The sequence below is a fragment of the Mustela erminea genome, chromosome 5 (assembly GCF_009829155.1).
Source record: "Mustela erminea isolate mMusErm1 chromosome 5, mMusErm1.Pri, whole genome shotgun sequence".
Lineage (NCBI taxonomy): Eukaryota > Metazoa > Chordata > Mammalia > Carnivora > Mustelidae > Mustela > Mustela erminea.
In genome coordinates, this window is record NC_045618.1 from 130,537,835 (window position 1) to 130,555,667 (window position 17,833).

The 17,833-nt window shown below is 47.3% G+C and overlaps 1 protein-coding gene across 5 annotated transcripts in view; it reads left to right on the forward strand.

Annotated features, from left to right (window-relative positions):
- The window catches only part of ANGEL1 (angel homolog 1), a 39,244-nt gene that overhangs the window by 5,346 nt on the left and 16,065 nt on the right, over positions 1 to 17,833 (forward strand). For 2 of the 5 annotated variants that reach the window (XM_032344845.1, XM_032344846.1), the window contains exons 2-8: positions 6,345 to 6,459; positions 10,627 to 11,202; positions 12,036 to 12,262; positions 12,725 to 12,794; positions 13,400 to 13,833; positions 16,073 to 16,199; positions 16,509 to 16,619. In XM_032344845.1, coding sequence (XP_032200736.1) covers positions 6,357 to 6,459; positions 10,627 to 11,202; positions 12,036 to 12,262; positions 12,725 to 12,794; positions 13,400 to 13,833; positions 16,073 to 16,199; positions 16,509 to 16,619 — 1,648 coding nt within the window. In that variant the 5' untranslated portion in view covers positions 6,345 to 6,356. Of the gene's footprint in view, positions 1 to 6,335; positions 6,460 to 7,304; positions 7,456 to 10,626; positions 11,203 to 12,035; positions 12,263 to 12,724; positions 12,795 to 13,399; positions 13,834 to 16,072; positions 16,200 to 16,508; positions 16,620 to 17,833 lie in introns of those variants that run through there. The other 3 variants (XM_032344847.1, XM_032344848.1, XM_032344849.1) reach the window with 3 other exon arrangements.

Genomic DNA, 17,833 nt, shown 5'->3' on the forward strand with positions numbered 1-17,833 from the left:
TACATTGAGGTCTACAATCCATTAAATTTTTTTTATTGTGGTAAAATATGCCAACAAAAAATTTATATTTTAACCCTTTTAAAATGTGCAAGTCTGTGGCATTAAGTACATTAACAATGTTGTATAACCGTCGCCACTATCTGTTTACAGTGCTTTCTCTAGGATCCGTTTTGCATGAGGCATAAAAGGTACCTTCGTGAGGTATGGGTGGAGATTCGTTGTGCGTGTGGATGTGCGAACGTTCCAGTATCATTTGGTGAAAATACTGTCCTTTCTCCAGTGAATTGCCTTTTTACCATTGTCAAAAGTCTGTTGACTCTATGTATCCTTCAGGGTTATTTGTGGGGCTGGCATTTCAGAAACCATATACCCAGCGTGTGATGTCCCACCTAATCAAAATGATGTACTTTTAAACTACTAATTCGGGTGTTGAGCTGCTGTGGCGCTGGGAGGTAGGCATAAGGCACTTAAAAGTTGGAAGGTAAACTGACTCAAGAGTTAATCCACAACCAGGGACAAAAAAGACAGTCCCAGGGGAGGAGGGGAGGCACAGTTTTGATTTGAATGAGTCAAAGAGAATATCACCCTGGGCAAGGTATGGCCCAATACTAAGAGAATGAAAATTTCCTTTTTTATTGTCAGTCTCACTGCTATAACACTTCCACTAGTGGGGAACACAGCAGAGGGACCCATAACGATCCTATAAGGTACCATTTACACAACCGTTATAAGTGCAGACACTGTTCAATGGAATTGCATTTGAACCATCTATTATTATGCTATTATGAGATACTATGTTTGATTCCCATTTTACAGAGGAGGAAACTGAGCACAGACAGGCTAAGTAACTGGCCCCACATCACAGAGCTAGAAAGTGGCAGAGCTGGGACATAAATGAAGTCAGTCTGGTTGCAGAGCCCTTGCTGGTGCTTCAACATGACAAGGTTGTTCTCCATTCATGGCTCAGAAGGGTCTGGGCTCAGGGGGTAGGTTTCAGGAGTTGCCAAACTATAGTCTGAGGACAGAATCTGGTCCATTGCTTGCTTTGTAAGCAAACTTTTCTTGAAATACAGTCATTATCAGTCATTTAGGTATTTCTGTGGTTGCTTTCATGCAGCCACGTGGCAAAGTCAAGTTGCTACCGAGACCCATAGCCTGCAAAGCCAAAAATATTTCCTAACTGCTCCTTTAGGGAAAAGTTTGCATTGTATTTGGTCTTTTTTTTTTTTTTTTAAGACTTTATTTATTTATTTGACAGACAGAGATCACAAGCAGGCAGAGCAGCAGGCAGAGAGAGAGAGAGAGGAGGAAGTAGGCTCCCTGCTGAGCAGAGAGCCCGATGCGGGACTCAATCCCAGGACTCTGGGATCATGACCTGAGCTGAAGGCAGTGGCTTTAACCCACTGAGCCACCCAGGTGCCCCATATATTTGGTCTTCTATTAGCATAAGATGATGAAGGTTCTAGGTCTCCAAGGACAGAACGGAGAGAAAAGAATCCAAGAAAATTGGCAGAAACCACTTTAGATGGCAAGGTTGAGAAAGTACAACCAAAGAAAGAAAGAGATGCCATTATTATCAGATGTAATTATATCTCATTTTTGTGAGAGCTTTTTAAAATAAAATGATAGTTGTAAATCAAGTGGAATTTCAAATATGGGGGGTTTTTGAAAGAAAGTCACTTGCAGAATTATAAAGGAAGAAATGCCCCCTTGTGTGTCCACTTTTGCAAGTTTGGGTTTTATTATGCTCAGTTTCCTTATGAAACTGATGCTCTCCAGAAAGGACTTTTTATTCATTTATGTGTTTGTTCCTTCTATGTGTTGGATGCCCTAGGCTGGCTCAGGCAACGGGAACAGAGTGGCGAAGCTCATGAGTATACAGTTCACTGAGGGGTACTGATGAGTAAAGAGACAGTGACAGTGTTGGGCCCCGAGTGAGCAAGGGTGTGAGAGAAGCAAATAAGAGGAAGCTTCTGGTCCAGACTGGGGGACGTGGTGTGTTTGTGTGTGGGTAGGTGCTGGGGATTTGGGAATGCTTCCTTGAGGCAGAAATGTCTAAGTTGAGACTTGAAGGTCCATTAGGCAGTAAGCAGTGAAGACAGAAGGAGGGGCAGACCCAGGGGAGGAGGAGAGGGATTTGGGGCTGGGAAGAAAATTTCCATAAAGTCCCTGCAGCCTGCTGGAGTGGGATCCTCACCTTGGGGGTGGCTGGGGGGTGATAGAAGGGAAGGGCTGAAGGATGAGACAGGGAAGTGGGCGGGGCCAGCAACAGAGGGCCTTCTCTGCTATGCTCAGGAATTTGGCCTGCATTTTGAAGATAGTGGAGGTTTGCAGAGAGGTTTTAAGCGGCAGTGTGACTGGCCATGATTCACAGAGTAGAATACTGCTCTGTGCAGTGTGGAAAGAAGACTGAGGACAGGAGGAAGATCAACACCAGTTAGAAGTGGCTGCAGGAGGGCACCGAGGTGGTTCAGGGGATTAAAGCCTCTGCCTTTGGCTTGGGTCATGATCTCAGGGTCCTGGGATTGAGCCCCGCATTGGGCAGAGAGCCCAGCATCAGGCCCTCTGCTCGGCAGGGAGCCTGCTTCCTCCTTTCTCTCTGTCTGCCTTTCTGCCTACTTGTGAGCTCTGTCTGTCAAATAAATAAAAAATTTAAAAAAAAAAAAAGTGGCGACGGTGAAGTAGACTCCCTGAATAAACCTAGAGAAGGCCAAATCCCTTGGACTTGGGACAGATCAGAGATGAAAGTCAAAGGGAGATGAAAAAGCCAGAGGCCAGGGTAACTTGATAGCGATTGTGCCATTCAGAATGAAGAGGACCGAGGGGACAGAGGGGCTGTCATTTTTTTGGAGGATGGTGGCAGAAGGTGCTGAATGCACCTTTGGGCATGTTGAGTCTTTGTCTCTGATGAGTCTTTGTCTCATCCATTGAAGACGTCCATAGGCAAAAGGATTTATGAGTCTATGGCTCAGGAAAGGGGATAAAAACATAGATGTATGAGTTGTCAGTAGGGGGATGATATGTGAAGCAACTGGAGGGGTGAAATTTTCTCAAAGAGGGGCTTTAAAGTAAGAAGAGGAAAGAGACCAAGGATGAAATCTTAGGAACACTGTCATTGTCTACAGAGTTAGAAGGAAAACAAGAATATCACAGAAACCAAGGGAAGAGAATCTTACAAGAAAGGGGGGGTTACGCAAAATTATAGAACATTCAAGAAATAATAAAGCCTGGAGGGTGCCCATTCCATCTGGCAACAAGGAAGGCACTGGGGATTTTGATGGGGAGTTTCAGTAGAGTGATAAGAGTAGAAGCTATATTTCAGTGGAATGAAGATGAATGAAAAGTAAGGAAGTATGGATATCAGGAGAAGACAAGTCAAAAAGCTTGGCTGTGAGGGAGATGTGGGGAGGTGGAAGGGTGGCTGGAGGGGGCCTTCGGCTGGGAGAGAGTTTCCTATAGGAGAGATCCGAAGCATGTTTAAATGCTGATGGGAAGGAGTCAGGAAAGAAAAGGAGAGGGGTGAGCAGAAGGAGCATAATCTCTGAGGAGGCAGGAAGAAGGGATCCCAAGCATAGTGGAGTAGTCAGTCACTGTGTTGGGAAGGAAGGAAGAAAGGTGGTTATGGATACCGGCCAGTGTACTGGGGTGGCAATAAGGAGTAGAGCGTTTTCACTTGGTGGTTCCATTTTTTTCTCTAAAGTTGACAGGGAGATGATCTCTAGAGAACAAGAAGGGAGATCATAGGGCAACAAGTTAGAAAAGAATGGTCATCAAGGAAATGGGAGAGAAAGCTGATTAAGAACAAAGGATTGCTGGGGAGGGTTGGGGGCTAAAGTGTGAGGCTGGAGACCAGAACACTAACAGCTCCAGTCCAAGGGGTTGGTAATTTTATTCTCCAGTGCTCAGCAGCCCAAACGTCAGAGCCAGGAAGGAGAATGGTTTCACTGACCTCAACAGGTGTCATTTAAGAACAGTGGGATATTGGGAACAGTGATAAAAGATGGTTCATGGAGATTCCATATAGGATAGAAAAAGAGATGATGACTGAGGGGAAGCATGAAGACAGAAGAGAGAATGCCAGGGTTTGATGGAGTTAACAGCTGAAGCAGAAGTGAGAGTCGGAGAGGCAGAAAGCCATGAGGTAATCTGCTGGGGTGGGGGTTTGAACTTATGATTTCAGAGGTGGAGCAGTACTTGGCCATGATACTCCAAGGGTGTCAGAAGTGGGAATGAGGCCACTGAGGAGGTGGTGCCAGTGAGCTTCTAGACTCTGGGATGGCTCCTTGACTTTGGGCATGGGGAGGACTTGAGGTAGGAAAAACTGAGTCAGGGTTAGAGTCTGCAGTAGAAGAGGAGGAGGGGTCAAGAAAAATCAGGGTGAGGTTGGGGTAAACACTGATGAGTGCTTGACAAATGTCTGATGAATACATGAATACAGGAATCAGTAAATATGTGAATGCATCAACTCAGACCAATTTGGCACATTCTGGGAATATCTAGCCATAAATCTCGAGATCCCAGGGGAAACACTAGGATTACAGAGGCCCGGTTAGGAGGAGTGTACGGGTCTCAGGTTATCATAAGCGTTAAAGGCAAGCAGTTCTTTTCAGCCTATCCTATCTTAAGAGGCTATTTGAGTCCTCTAGACCTGCCCAGGTCCAAACAGATAGCTACTAACCCCTTGTAGCTATTGAGCACTTGAACTGTGGCTCCACATAAAACATACTGGATTTCAAAGACTTGGTACAAAGAAGAAGAAAAAAAAAGAACATAAAATATCTCATTTTAAAGTATTGATGATGCTGAAATCCCAATTTTGGGGAATCAATACATTTAAATAAATAAAACATTATGAAACATTATTAAAATGAATAAAACATTATTAAACATTATTAAATAAATAAAACATTATTAAAATGAATTTCACTCCCCCCCCCACTTTGCCTATGAGGCTACTAAAATATTTTAAATTACAGATGGGGTTCACATTGCATTTCTCCCGAGCAGCTTGGCTCTAGGCCTTGGTCCATAGCTTCTGCAATCCTGAAAGGAAGGATTATGCAGCCTGTGTGATGCCTGTTGTACCAGTAAATGAATAAAGGCAGCCCTCTTGAACTTCCACACATACCTGGGGCAGGAGTACAGTTTGAACTTGCAAAGGCTTGCGTTTCTTGTATACAGGAAATTTCGCTGTAAGAGAACACTTCGTATCCCTCAAAGTATTGCAAAACCTTCCCCTGGCCCTACAAGATGGGGTCTGCATCCTTGCAACGACCCCGTGGTTTATCATTGCCTCCACCGTTATCACAGTTGGGATAAACCGAGGGACTCATCCGGTCTCTCTTCTTGGAGTATTTCTGACATGAGGGGGCTGCAGATGGTACAGACTGTACTTTATACTTTTCCTTTGACTGGGGAAGCCCGAGACGGTTCTCCTCCATGCCCAGTCTCCTTGGAATCTGTGGGGAGAGCTTGCTTCACATTACAGTTTGGAAGGCCCTTATTTCTGCCAGGGATTGTAGATGACCCTACATTAGCAGTAGCCAGAGCTGGTTTGGGCTTAAATTTAAAAAAAAAAAAAAAAGTAGCAAACACTAAGAGCTTACCCTAGGTTGGAGGAAACTGAGGCTCCAAGAGGTTCCGTAGCCTGAGAGGTTCCACAGGTGTGAAGTAGGCAGAGCCAGCTCTAAACTCAGGTGGTCCAACTCCAAACCTTGTGACGCTCACACCCCCTACACTTTTCAACACGGCTGGGAAACAAAGAGAGGGCAGTCTCACTTACTTGGCCTTGGGGAAAAGCCTTCCTTTTCTCCAAAAGAGTATGGCGTCGGTTGGCCTGACACATTTTGCTCACACACGCATTGAACAGCACAGTTGAGGGCAGGTCCTTTCCACAGAGGTTCCTACACTGTACACCAGAATAACTCCGTCCAAGTTAAGGGCTGCATTCCAGACCTGTTAAATCAGAATTCTGGGAGTAGGGCCTAGGAATTTGTATTTTTAAAAACATTTCTAAGGGGATAAGGGAACCCTCATTTCACAAAATGATAAACATAGGCTCTAGGTAAGTACCTTGATTTAGGATCTGATTTAGAACTTGGACTTCTGGGTGACCATTGGGACAAAATGTAAGGAAGTTACAAGGAAGGTTTATTTCACCCACCTGAAAAGAGTGGGTCTGGCTTTTGGGGGCTCCTTAGGCAGAGCTGACATTTTTGCGCTAGGTTCTACGAGGCTTCCCAACCTTCAGACCGCCCTTGGCGCCCCTGCTTCATCTCAGGCAACGGGTGAGTGCTGTTAGTTGGAGCCAGACTGACTCTCTCCTTCTTCTTCCTTTTATTTAGCCTTTCCGTGTTATGATGTACCCAGCTGGTCCTGGATCTGGTGACTCCCCAGAGGGCTTCCCTGAGCAACCGAGGCTCCAGCCACAAATCGGAAATCACACAGCTCAGACACTAGGTACTGAATTTGGGAGTATTAAACAGTCCTTGCTTCCCAGCGTGGCTGGGGTAGACTGAGGGTGAGAGAGGGGGAAGAGAGACTCAAAGAGGTCTTCGGGTAGCACAGAATCCACAGAATCCTAACCTTCATTTAGTGACATGGGCTTTATTTGATCCACAAAGATTTGGTTCCTCCTGTGTGCCTGGCACTGTTGTAGGCACTAGAGAGATATCTCAATGAAAACCAACCAACCAACCAACCAACCAACCCAGACTCAGCGCCTGCCTTGTGGAGCTTTTCCCCCCAGCCTTCCTTGACTCCCTTACCAGTGGGACACCCCCTTTTTTCCAGATTAGGTTAAAAGAGGGCCCATTTGGAATAGGATGGGAAAGGAGACGAAGCTGTAGATTTCATTTGTGACCTAGTATCTGAGCTGGGGAAGACTGAGCAGAGTCAGGAAAAGAAAACTAATGGGGAAGCACACGCGCTCTTCTCTGGGATGAGAGAAGAGAGATTATAGAAGTCAGGGCTATGTGGGGCTTTAGGGAAAGTCCAGCGCCTCATTTTACACGTGAGGAAACTGCAGGACAGAGAGGTTAGAGCATACCCCGAGGGGAACCCCTCGTTAGGTGGCAAAAGTGGGAATGGAACTGTGGCCCTGGAATGATACTATGCAGCCTCCAGCGAGGCGCTCAATTTTCACACTGGGCGCCTGCATGGCTTCTGGGAGCTAGGCCCAGCCGTTGCCACCGGGAACAGGTTCCCCGCCCTCGCGGGCCCACGCGTGGCCCTGCGCTCCCAATAAAGTTTTTGTTGAAGCGCAGCTGTACCACGTGAGCCGGCCCGGGGGCGGGGGCGGGGTCGGGGGCGGGGCCGGGCTCAGAGACCCGGCGGGCGGCCTTGAGGAGGGGAGGCGGGCGCGAGCCGGAGCGCGAGCGCGGCGGCTGGCCATGATCGCGTCGTGCCTGTGTTACCTGCTGCTGCCGGCCGCGCGCCTCTTCCGTGCCCTCTCAGGTACCGGCCCCGCGTCCCGGCAGGCGGGTGCCAGGCCCGGGCCCACGTCGGCGGGGTCCCGCGGGGCCCGGGGCGGTGTGCGGCGCGTCGGGCCTCACGACCACCCTTCCCCGGCCAAGTGGGGAGGCGGCCCTCGGTCCCCGGGGCCCGCGCTGGACCCCACGGGGCCCCGGGCCCGGCCGACGACCCTCGCGGGCGCCCCTCCTCTCCCCGCGCCTGTGGCCGGGTGGTGTCCGGCCACGCTTAATGCGGGAGGGGGACGGCGAAGCGGCAGGAGCCGTCCTTCCCGGGCCCCGGGGGTGTACAGGTTTCAGGGGTCCGCCGAGTCACTGCCCTGGGGGTTCGGCGAGGGTTGGCAACTCGGGTCCAGGCGAACGCCCGAATTGTCGGGGCTTGGGTGGGGGGTGGTGTCTGTGGGCCGAATACCCGCAGGCACCTGCCCTCCCCCGGGTTACTCCACGCTCGCCTTTCCCAGCCGCCTCTCCGCTCGCTCTCCCGCCGCGTCTTTCGTTGAAACACCGGTGCTCACAACCCAGAGCCCTTTTCCGACCCAGCTTTGAAGCAGCCTCCCCTGCCCTTAGAGATGCGGCGGGGTGGAGCCAATGCCCAGCTGCTACTTTAGAGGGGGAAGGGAGCTATTCTTTTTTTTTTTTTTTTAATTTTATTTATTTATTTGACAGGCAGATCACAGAGAAGCGGGCAGAGAGAGTGGAGGAAGCAGGCTCCCTGCTGAGCAGAGAGCCTGATGCGGGGGCTCGATCCCAGGACTCTGGGATCATGACCCGAGCCGAAGGCAGAGGCTTTAACCCACTGAGCCACGCAGGCGCCCCGAAGGGAGCTATTCTTTCACTTTTTCATGATCTGCCTGCGCTGCCATTCCTGGTCTTTGAAATTCCCGAGGCTCTTAGGACACCATCACTTCCCACAGAACTCCCAAAATGTTCTCTGGCAATTTAGAGGCCGGGACAGACCAAGAGCTACTGTCTTGGAAATAAGCAGTCAACTGCATTCTGTGCTTTTCCTTTCTAGACCTTTACACGTGTGTGTGTGTGTAGATCCATTTATCTAGTTATTTGTGTGTCGGCCTCTGGAATGCAACCTCCAGGAGGGCAGGGCCATGTCTGTTTTGCTACTGTATCTCCAGTGCTGGCACACTGCCCAGAATATAGCAGGCACTTGATTCAGGATGAGAAACTCCACGGAAATAATTGCTTTCAGAGAATTAAAGAATATTCCTTTATCCATGCTGTCATTTCTGGAGCTCTTCCGATGTCCACCATGGTAGCCTCGGTGACATATACTAATCCACAGTTTTCTAGGCCTGCAGTCAGCCTTTAGAGATCTCAGAGGGACCACTTCCCTCCCTCCCCCATTAAAGTAGTGCCACTTTTAAAAAACTTTGTGTATTTGGTTTTTACATAAGGGTTTCTTTCTTTCCCTCCCTCCCGTCGTTACTTCCTATAAAACAATTCTGTTGAAAAACCAGCCGCCACCACCACCAAAATTCTCCTAAATTTAAAACCAAGGACCCTCACACTTGTCAACCAGAGAGCCTCTGCCATCTGGTATGCAGAAGATGTTTCAAGGGACAGGGAATTAGCAAATCCCTGAGATTAAAGCCAGCAACACAGTTCATTGGTATAAAGCGGGGTTTCCCAATCTCAGCATTATCGACATTCGGGCCTAGATAATTTGTTGTGGGACTGTCCTCTGCACTGTAGGATGTCCAGCAGTATCCTTTTCCACTAACCTCTAGATGCCAGCAGCATCCCTGCAGTTTTGACAACCACTGTTTCCAGATAATACCATATGTCCCCTGAGGGCAAAATCACCCCTTGTTGAAAACCACTGGCTGAGATGGACATAGACTATAGATCCACGTACACTATCAATAAGATAATATCTTTCAACATTTGAACCATTTTGATACTTTTCTTGCCTTTTGAAAAAACAGAGCTGATAAAATGAGTCTCTGGTGATTGAGGGTGAGCTTGTCACTTGTCCCGTGCTGTAAATAAGTGATTTAGTGAGTGTGGGTGTTTGCTTGCACCAAAACCAAAACACTGTGCTTGGAGTTTGGGGGGCTCCAAGTTTAGAGTTTTCCCACTTGCTGTCTTGCCTGTTGGCTGTCATTTGTTGCTGCTGTAGCAAAGAGATGACAGCTGTCTCTTACTGTCACTCGTTGGCACCTTCCAATTTATAGCCTCTGGTGTTTTATGGAATGGGAAGGCTGATAATGAAGTTTGTGAAGATTAATGAATAGAATATATAGCTTTGAGAAAAAGAACTAGGGCCTTTGCTAAGAAATAAATTGTGTACATTTTGAGACACCCTTTTTGTCTACTTCAGGACATTTTCTCTTTTTAAAGATTTTTTTAAAAAAGATTTTATTTATTTCACAGACAGAGATCACAAGTAGGCAAAGAAGCAGGCAGAGAGAGAGAGGAGGAAGCAGGCTCCCTGCTGAGCAGAGAGCCTGATGCGGGGCTCGATCCCAGGACCCTGGGATCATGACATGAGCGGAAGGCAGAGGCTTTAACCCACTGAGCCACCCAGGTGCCCACAGGACATTTTCTTTTGGAATGTATTCATAGATTAGAGGATTTATAGAACTAGAAAGGTTCTTGGAGATTATGTTGTTCAAACTTTCCCTTTCCCGCCTTTACAGTCAAGAGTGAGTCCATCTCACCAGGGGCTTTGTCCAAGGTCACATGGTTTGTTAGTTTCAGTGCTAGGTCATAACCCACAGTTCTGATTCACGGTCAAGTGCTGGTTCCAATGTAATGTGACCCTTAGAACCAGAGAGTTGATGCTCAATAGGAGTCGTGACCTCTAGACAGAAGGGGGTGGTGGTGGTTATATATGACCATCTCCATCCTAGATTATGTGGGACAGCCATTCTTTCATTCATGCACTGAATATATATCAGATCACTACCATACAAATTAGTTTATACTTGTAAAGCACTTAGAATAGCACCTGGCACATAAAGCACTTTATGCTAATGATAATGGTGTTCCGGGCCCTAAAATGGGTAGGCTCGGTGATAGTAAACAATGGGCAAGGTGCACATGATTCTTGTTTGTATGGGACTTTCCTTTTAGTTGGGAGAAGAGTATGGTTTGGGGCATGTTGTCATCTTATAACACAGTATTTTGGCTTGCTTCTTAGATGCTTTCTTCACATGTCGAAAAAATGCCCTCCTGGCGAAGAGCTCGTCCACCCAGGTAGAGGGCGACTTTGCCATGGCCCCTCGGGGGCCCGACCAGGAGGAGTGTGAGGGCCTGCTACAGCAGTGGCGAGAAGAAGGGTCGAGCCAGGTGCTCTCAACTTCGAGTGAGGGTCCCCTTGTAGATAAGGGACTAGCCCAGAGCAGCCTGGCGCTCCTGATGGATAATCCTGGAGAACAGGATGCTGCTTCAGAGGACAAGTGGTCCAGCAGGCAGCTGAGTGACCTGCGGGCAGCAGAGAACCTGGAGGAGCCTTTCCCCGAGGTGCTAGGAGAGGAGCCACTGCCAGAGGTCGAGGGCCCAATGTGGGCGGCTGTCCCCATGCAGACCGGCCCCCAATATGCAGACTGTGCTGTCCTCCCAATGGGTGCCCTGGCTGCAGAGCAGTGGGAAGAGGACCCTGCAGTGGTGGCCTGGAGCATAGCACCTGAGCCTTTGCCCCAGGAAGAGGCTCCCATCTGGCCTTTTGATGGCCTGGGGCAGTTGCAGCCTCCCCCAATGGAAATCCCGTATCATGGTGAGTCTGACAACTGGCTGAGTGAGCCTGGGCAACAGCTTGTCTCCAGTGTGAACAGAGCCTCTGCTAAAAAGAAGATTCTCTGACAGGGAGCTCTGTTGCATTCTGTTTTTGTGAGAATCTTACAGTATCAGATCTCAGAGAGGTGGCAAGACAGGCCTGAAGTCACACAGCTAAGTAGAGGCAGAACTGAAAGCACACCCTCGTTCTGATTCTCCACTCTCTAGCAATTGTGGTGGAAAGATCTCAGAGCCTCCACACCCTGCCTCAACCAGAATTTTATCTTCTGGTTTTATCTATGTTATATATATTTGGCTTCCATTAATATTTGAAGAATGAGTTCTGTGGCTCAAATAGGTTTGAAATCCACTTTGCAGCTCCCACAGGCTCTAGGGGAGATGGGGACATGTGGTTTATAGCCCCACAGGCTTTTTTGAATTTAAAGGTTAGGAAACACTCAAGGCTGAGATTACTCTAGTAATGTCTTTAACCTCAGGTGATTGTGAAGCACATTGATCTGTGATTCTCCAGAGACCCATAGACTTACCAAAGTGAGAAACTGTCAACCTAGAATTATTGACCATGTACCAGGTGCCAGGTATCATGCTAGGGACATTGGTGAATAGGCCAAGATTGTCTCTGGCTTTGTGGAGCTTATTATCTAGTCTGCAAATGTCTTATGAGCGCTGCTCAAATAGCCATAGAGAAGGATGGGTGGTAGGGAAGATAAAAAAAGGAACCTGAGGCACAGTAGCTCTGACTCAGGAGTGGAGATGGTGGGACCTGAGGATAACATACTTGTTGTGGACCTCTTCTTTCCGACCCCTTTGCAGAAATCTTGTGGCGAGAATGGGAGGATTTCTCCGCTCAGCCAGATGCTCAGGGCCTGGAGGCAGGGGATGGCCCTCAGTTCCAGTTCACTCTGATGTCCTATAACATCCTGGCCCAGGACCTGATGCAGCAGAGCTCAGAGCTCTACATGCATTGCCACCCGGACATCCTCAATTGGAACTATCGCTTTGCGAATCTCATGCAGGAATTCCAGCACTGGGACCCGGATGTGAGTGAAGAGGGGAGGAAGTGCCATCTTGTATTTGCTTTGAACCTGGGCTGTTTCCCAGTGCTCTTAGAAAATGAGTTCAACCCCATAGTTTTTTATAGGATTGGTGTTTTGCCTAGGGCTGGAGCTTTCCTGCCTGGAGTAAATTGAGTATTGGGCAGGTGCTGAGAAGACTCTCGGGGTACACAATTTCCAGCACCATTATGCAGGGAGGGAGACTCGAGGGATTCAAGAAGCGGGAAAATCCAACTCGGGCATCTAGTCTAATCAACTTAACTCTGGGCCTGTCCTTGCTGGTGGTGGCTGTCTGGGAAGAGTCGGCCGTGGGGGAAATTTCAGTGTGACCCTGCCTGAGACAAGCAGAAGCTTCCCACCTGGCCTCAGTGCCTGCTCCTTGGGTGGGAGTCACTTTCCAGCACTCTTGGTACTCTGTAGTGATTGGTTTCCTTGTCAATCTCCCAGATCCTGTGTCTCCAGGAAGTCCAAGAAGATCATTACTGGGAACAGCTGGAGCCTTCTCTGCGAATGATGGGTAATGCAGCTCCCTGGCATGCTCACCAGTCTTGCTTCCTCTGGCCCTGTCTGCTCTCTCCGGAAGGCACCAGCTTTTTCTTTTGCCTCAGTAAATCCTCAGTCTCACCTGTGCACTAGCTCCTCTGTATGGGTGAGAGAAAGAATGAGTTCTGCAGTTTTAAGGCAGTTCTGACATTGAGTGCCATTTAATCCTTGAAGTAACCCACCCTGTGGGGCTGAGTTACTGTTATCCCCATTTTTATAGTGAGGAGACTGAGGTTCTGAAAATGTGTGTGACTTGCTCAAGGTCACCCATGCTACAAAGTTAGTAGGTTGTGGAGCTAGGACTCTAATTTGTCTGACTCTAGAATCCATGTTTTTTCTATCCAGTGATACTGCTTCATGCCCTTCTGTCCTCCTTCTCCTTCAGCCACTCTGTCATCTGGTTATAACTGTAAGGGAACCTCTGCAGAGTCAAGGAGTTGGCAAGGACAGGAACCCCCTTACGGAGCAGCAGGACAGGAGCAGTGCCATAGGCACACACACCCCGGCTACTGCCACTGGTTGGAGGGATTCAGGCTTGGAGGTCCCTGACCCATGTTCTTGGCCGGGTGTTCCTTGCAGGTTTTACCTGTTTCTACAAGAGGAGGACCGGGTGTAAGACAGATGGCTGTGCTGTCTGCTACAAGCCCACGAGATTCCGTCTGCTCTGTGCCAGCCCCGTGGAGTACTTCCGGCCTGGCTTGGAGCTCCTCAATCGGGACAACGTGGGCTTAGTGTTGCTGCTGCAGCCACTAGTCCCAGAAGGCCTGGGGCAAGTCTCGGTGGCCCCCCTCTGTGTGGCAAATACCCACGTCTTATACAACCCACGCCGGGGTGATGTCAAGCTGGCCCAGATGGCCATTCTCTTGGCCGAAGTGGACAAAGTAGCCAGGTTGTCTGATGGCAGCCATTGCCCCATCATCTTGTGTGGGGACCTGAATTCTGTTCCTGATTCACCTCTCTACAACTTCATCAGGGACGGAGAGCTCCAGTACCATGGGATGCCAGCCTGGAAGGTGAAATGGGAGAGGCCACTGGAGAGTGAGGTGGGGGGATGGGAATGGCCAAGGGAGAGAGTCAGGTGTTGGCAACTTCTGTGGCAGTGACCTCAGCTACACCTTTTCTGGCTCCCTCTGGCTTTTTCCTGTTCTGTTGAATAGTGTGTATGCAAGTCTGGAAGCTAGAAATTCCTGGGTGCCTTTGGCATCTGGGAATTCGTTTAGTTTTTATCATTAATTTTTAGTTCGTGAGTAATACAGAAGTGCATCCTTGCAAGAATTCAGACATTGTAAAATAAGACCAAACCCCCTTTATCACCTATATTCCTTACCTTTCCCTTTAGAGTGAAGTAGTAATTGTTTGAAGTTTGGTGGTGGTGTTCCAGAATATTCTGTGTGCATTTACAGTGATATCTAAGTTCCTGTGATATTGTAATTATAATTTACACTTATTAGGCACTTACTGGGTTCCCGGTGCTATTTTAAGCACTTTACTTAAATTAGCTCACTCAACTTTCACAATTTCTATCATCGTTTTCATTTTTTAAGTGAGGAAACTAAGGTGTAGAGAAGTTTGGCGGTTTACTGGCTCTAGGCCATGCAGGTAGCTAGTGGTGGAATCAGGATCCCAGAGCCTTTCCCCTCCAATACTGTGCTGTGATTGCTTCTGAGACCTGATATATGATCTACTGTCTGTGTGTTTGTAAACCCATTACTGTATGTTTCGTTCTGTAGCTTGTTCATTTTCGCTCAATGTATATATGGATCTATCTCATTCCTTTTAACTGCTGAATGTTGATAGCATACATATCTCGTAGTTTTATTCCATTTAGCACTGCTGATGGACATTCAGCTTGTAGTGATTTCTTTATATGTCACTTAATCTCCCTGTTCTTCTGTTTGGCCACTGCTGTCCATCTTATCACTTAACTTGTGGCAAGGCGCAGTGGCGAAAGGATACAGAAATGGCTGTGTTATTGTTGAGCACTCTGGGCTTTTATTTTAATAAGGTTACTCAAGTGCCAGCAATGTCCTGGTTCCCATGTGTGCAGAGAAAGGTCTTATCCTGCCAGAAAGCGCTATAATCAAGGAGCTCAGAGAATGGGAAAAAGAATTTACTAAGTGCCTACCATGTGATCAGCACCATTAGGCATAATGATTAAGAGCCAGCCAGTCCTAAGTTCCAGTCCCTGCTCTGCTACCTTGTGCAAGTTACTTAACTTCCTTAAGCCCCATGTGCCTCATCTATACACTAGGGATAAAATGGGACCCATTTCAGAAGGGGGTTTTTTGTTGTTATTTGGCAGATCAAATACAAGAATGCATGGTAAAGTATTTTCTGGTTCCTGCTTCAAAGGAAGCAGGCAGCCATCAGTTGTTATTATCAAGATTCTTAATTGTAGGTGATTATTATTATTATCCCATTTTATATTATTATCCCATTTTATAGTGGAGGATATTGAACCCTGGGGTTAAGTAACTTGCCCAAAGTTACACAGCTAGAAAGTGACCATTAAATCTTCGGTCTGTTTTACTTGAGAGGGCATATTGAAAATGTCTGTCCTTCAAGTGCAGATCGATTGTTTCTATCGCTGTGCTCTCCCTAAGACTCAGCTAGTGTCTTGCACATAGCTGGCATTAACATATTTGTTGTTGTTCGATGACATAAAGGGAGTTTTGCTACACAGGGTAGAGCTATGCAGATGACTGATGTTACCCGATGTTTCCCTGCTACATTCTGTCCGTTCCCAGGCTGCTCATTGGCTTTTACCAAGGATGGTGACGTAGATACGGTAAAATGCTTGGTGCATTTCCCATTTGGTTTGACCCTGCGGTTTCCTCATGATGGACTTAAGATGCTAGACCTTGATCCAGAAGATCCAAAGATCGAGATAAAACTTTTTCCCACTGCAAATTAAAGCCCCTGAAAGTTGATACACCCTGTGGAGACTCATGTAGATTTTTCTGAGGTGAAATTCAGGGGACCATATGTTCATACAGTTCTATTCCTTTGACTCACGTACCTTATCTTCTTAGCGCTCCTTTCTGCTTCATGGACATTTCAGTGCTTCTGGTTTTTTAAAAATAAGTTTTAATTAGCATCTTATTTTTAGCAACTTCCCTGAAACTGACGTGTTTTGCTTATATTATGTATATAGTGTGTGTGTGTGTGTGTGTGTGTCTGCATGTCCCAAATCATGGACTGTTTTCTTTTTCCATCTTGGTATCATCATTCCCACCTGCTCTTTCCTTCTAGGTGTCTGGACAGGAAGACTTTTCCCATCAGCTTTACCAGAGGAAGCTGCAGGCTCCACTCTGGCCCAGCTCCCTGGGCGTCACTGACCGCTGTCAGTATTTCTCCTCCTGTCACCCCAAGAGAGCAGGTGAGCCTGTGCCACATTCTTGGTTGGCTGTGCCTCTGTGCCCATTTTGGGAGAAAGCTGGTATTTCAGTGACAAGAGAAAATGTAATTCCCTCAATTCTCTTAGCAAGTTCCTTTGTTTTTCCCACCATCCTCCTTATGACCTCCCAGTGAAATGAACAACTTTAAATCCTATCTGTTGGAAAATCAGCTGGTCTTCGGAGCCAGGCTTCCTCTGTGTCCCTATACTGGAAGCTTCTTGGTATTAAGGCTGCTTCAGCACGTGGCTTCTCTTCCTTTCTCTCACTGTGTGGCTTTTCCTGGTTTGCAGAGAGACTGAAGTATAGCCGAGACTTTCTGCTGCAATTCCGTTTCTGTGACATTGCCTGTCAGCGACCAGTCGGACTGGTTCTTATGGAAGGAGTGACAGATACTAAGCCAGGTAATGGACACTAAGCTTATTTTCTCGGCCTTCTTTCCTCCTTACCCCTGATATTTGCCAGTTACGTGGTTTCTTAGTCTTTTTGTAGGTATAATTCTCAAGGTCAGCTTCTGGTAATAAGCATGCTTAGAAGGAAGGTCAGTGGAGTTCTCCACCCATACGCAGGCCTAGACGTGTGGCATAGTGAGAACATGGACCAGGAGTCAGGAGACTTGAGCTCCAGTCATGTCTGAGACCTTGAATGAGCCATGGAACCTTTTTAGGCTTAAGTAGCTAGTGGCCAATGTGTGTACAGCAGATAGGGGAGATGCACATGATAGGGTTTGAAAGTTGTAAGGTGACAGTGGTCCTGCTTGTGATAAAAAGTTACTCCTACTGAGAACTCCCAGATTGAACATGGCAGAGTATGCTTGACATTTTCCCCTTCTTGTCTCTGAAACCATTCCAGAGCAACAAGGATTGGAAAAAAGCAATGCAAACTCCATCTTTGAGAAAACTAGGAGACTTGAATGTATCTGAAACTGTGGATCACGGCGTAGGTAGAATGGCTGCAGGAAGCACTGGAGGCTGTGCAGGTGTGCTGGCGGAAGTATGGAAGGACATATCTGGGGGCTGTGTTGATCTCAACAAAGACCCAGCGCAGCACATCTCTCCAAAGTGCGGAGTGTACCTTGAGGCACAAAATTTTAAAATTCCTTATTTCATCAGCAAGAATAGTATGCACAGGTTGTGATAGGAGATTCTCTGAACCTGCTTTGGTCTTAATAGGCACTGGAGAAAAGCCCGATAAGGAATCAAGCCCTATTTGCATTAAGTAGTCTGTTTGAGTGGCAGGAGGGGCGATGAGATACTTATAGAGCTGCATATCGCTTTTGGCTGGGGAGAAGTAAAGATTAAAAGGACTCATATACAACCCTGTGTCATCAGGAATATTCCTGTTACTTGGAATGCATACCCAGTTCTTCCCTCAGAGAAGCTGTGCAGATAGCTGGTACAGAAAAATCTCAACTAATTCAAAGCCAGGCTGCTTAAAAGGAACCAGCACGAGAGCTGTGCTAGAATATTGTAAGAAAGAAAGCAGAAGGAACAGGAAAAACAAAAGACAGATAAAGAACGCTTACCTCAAAGATAAAAATTGTTGTCATGTAGCATATGAAAGATTATGATTATTTTCCCATGAATACAAAAGTGAAGCAATTGCCTTTTTAAATTAG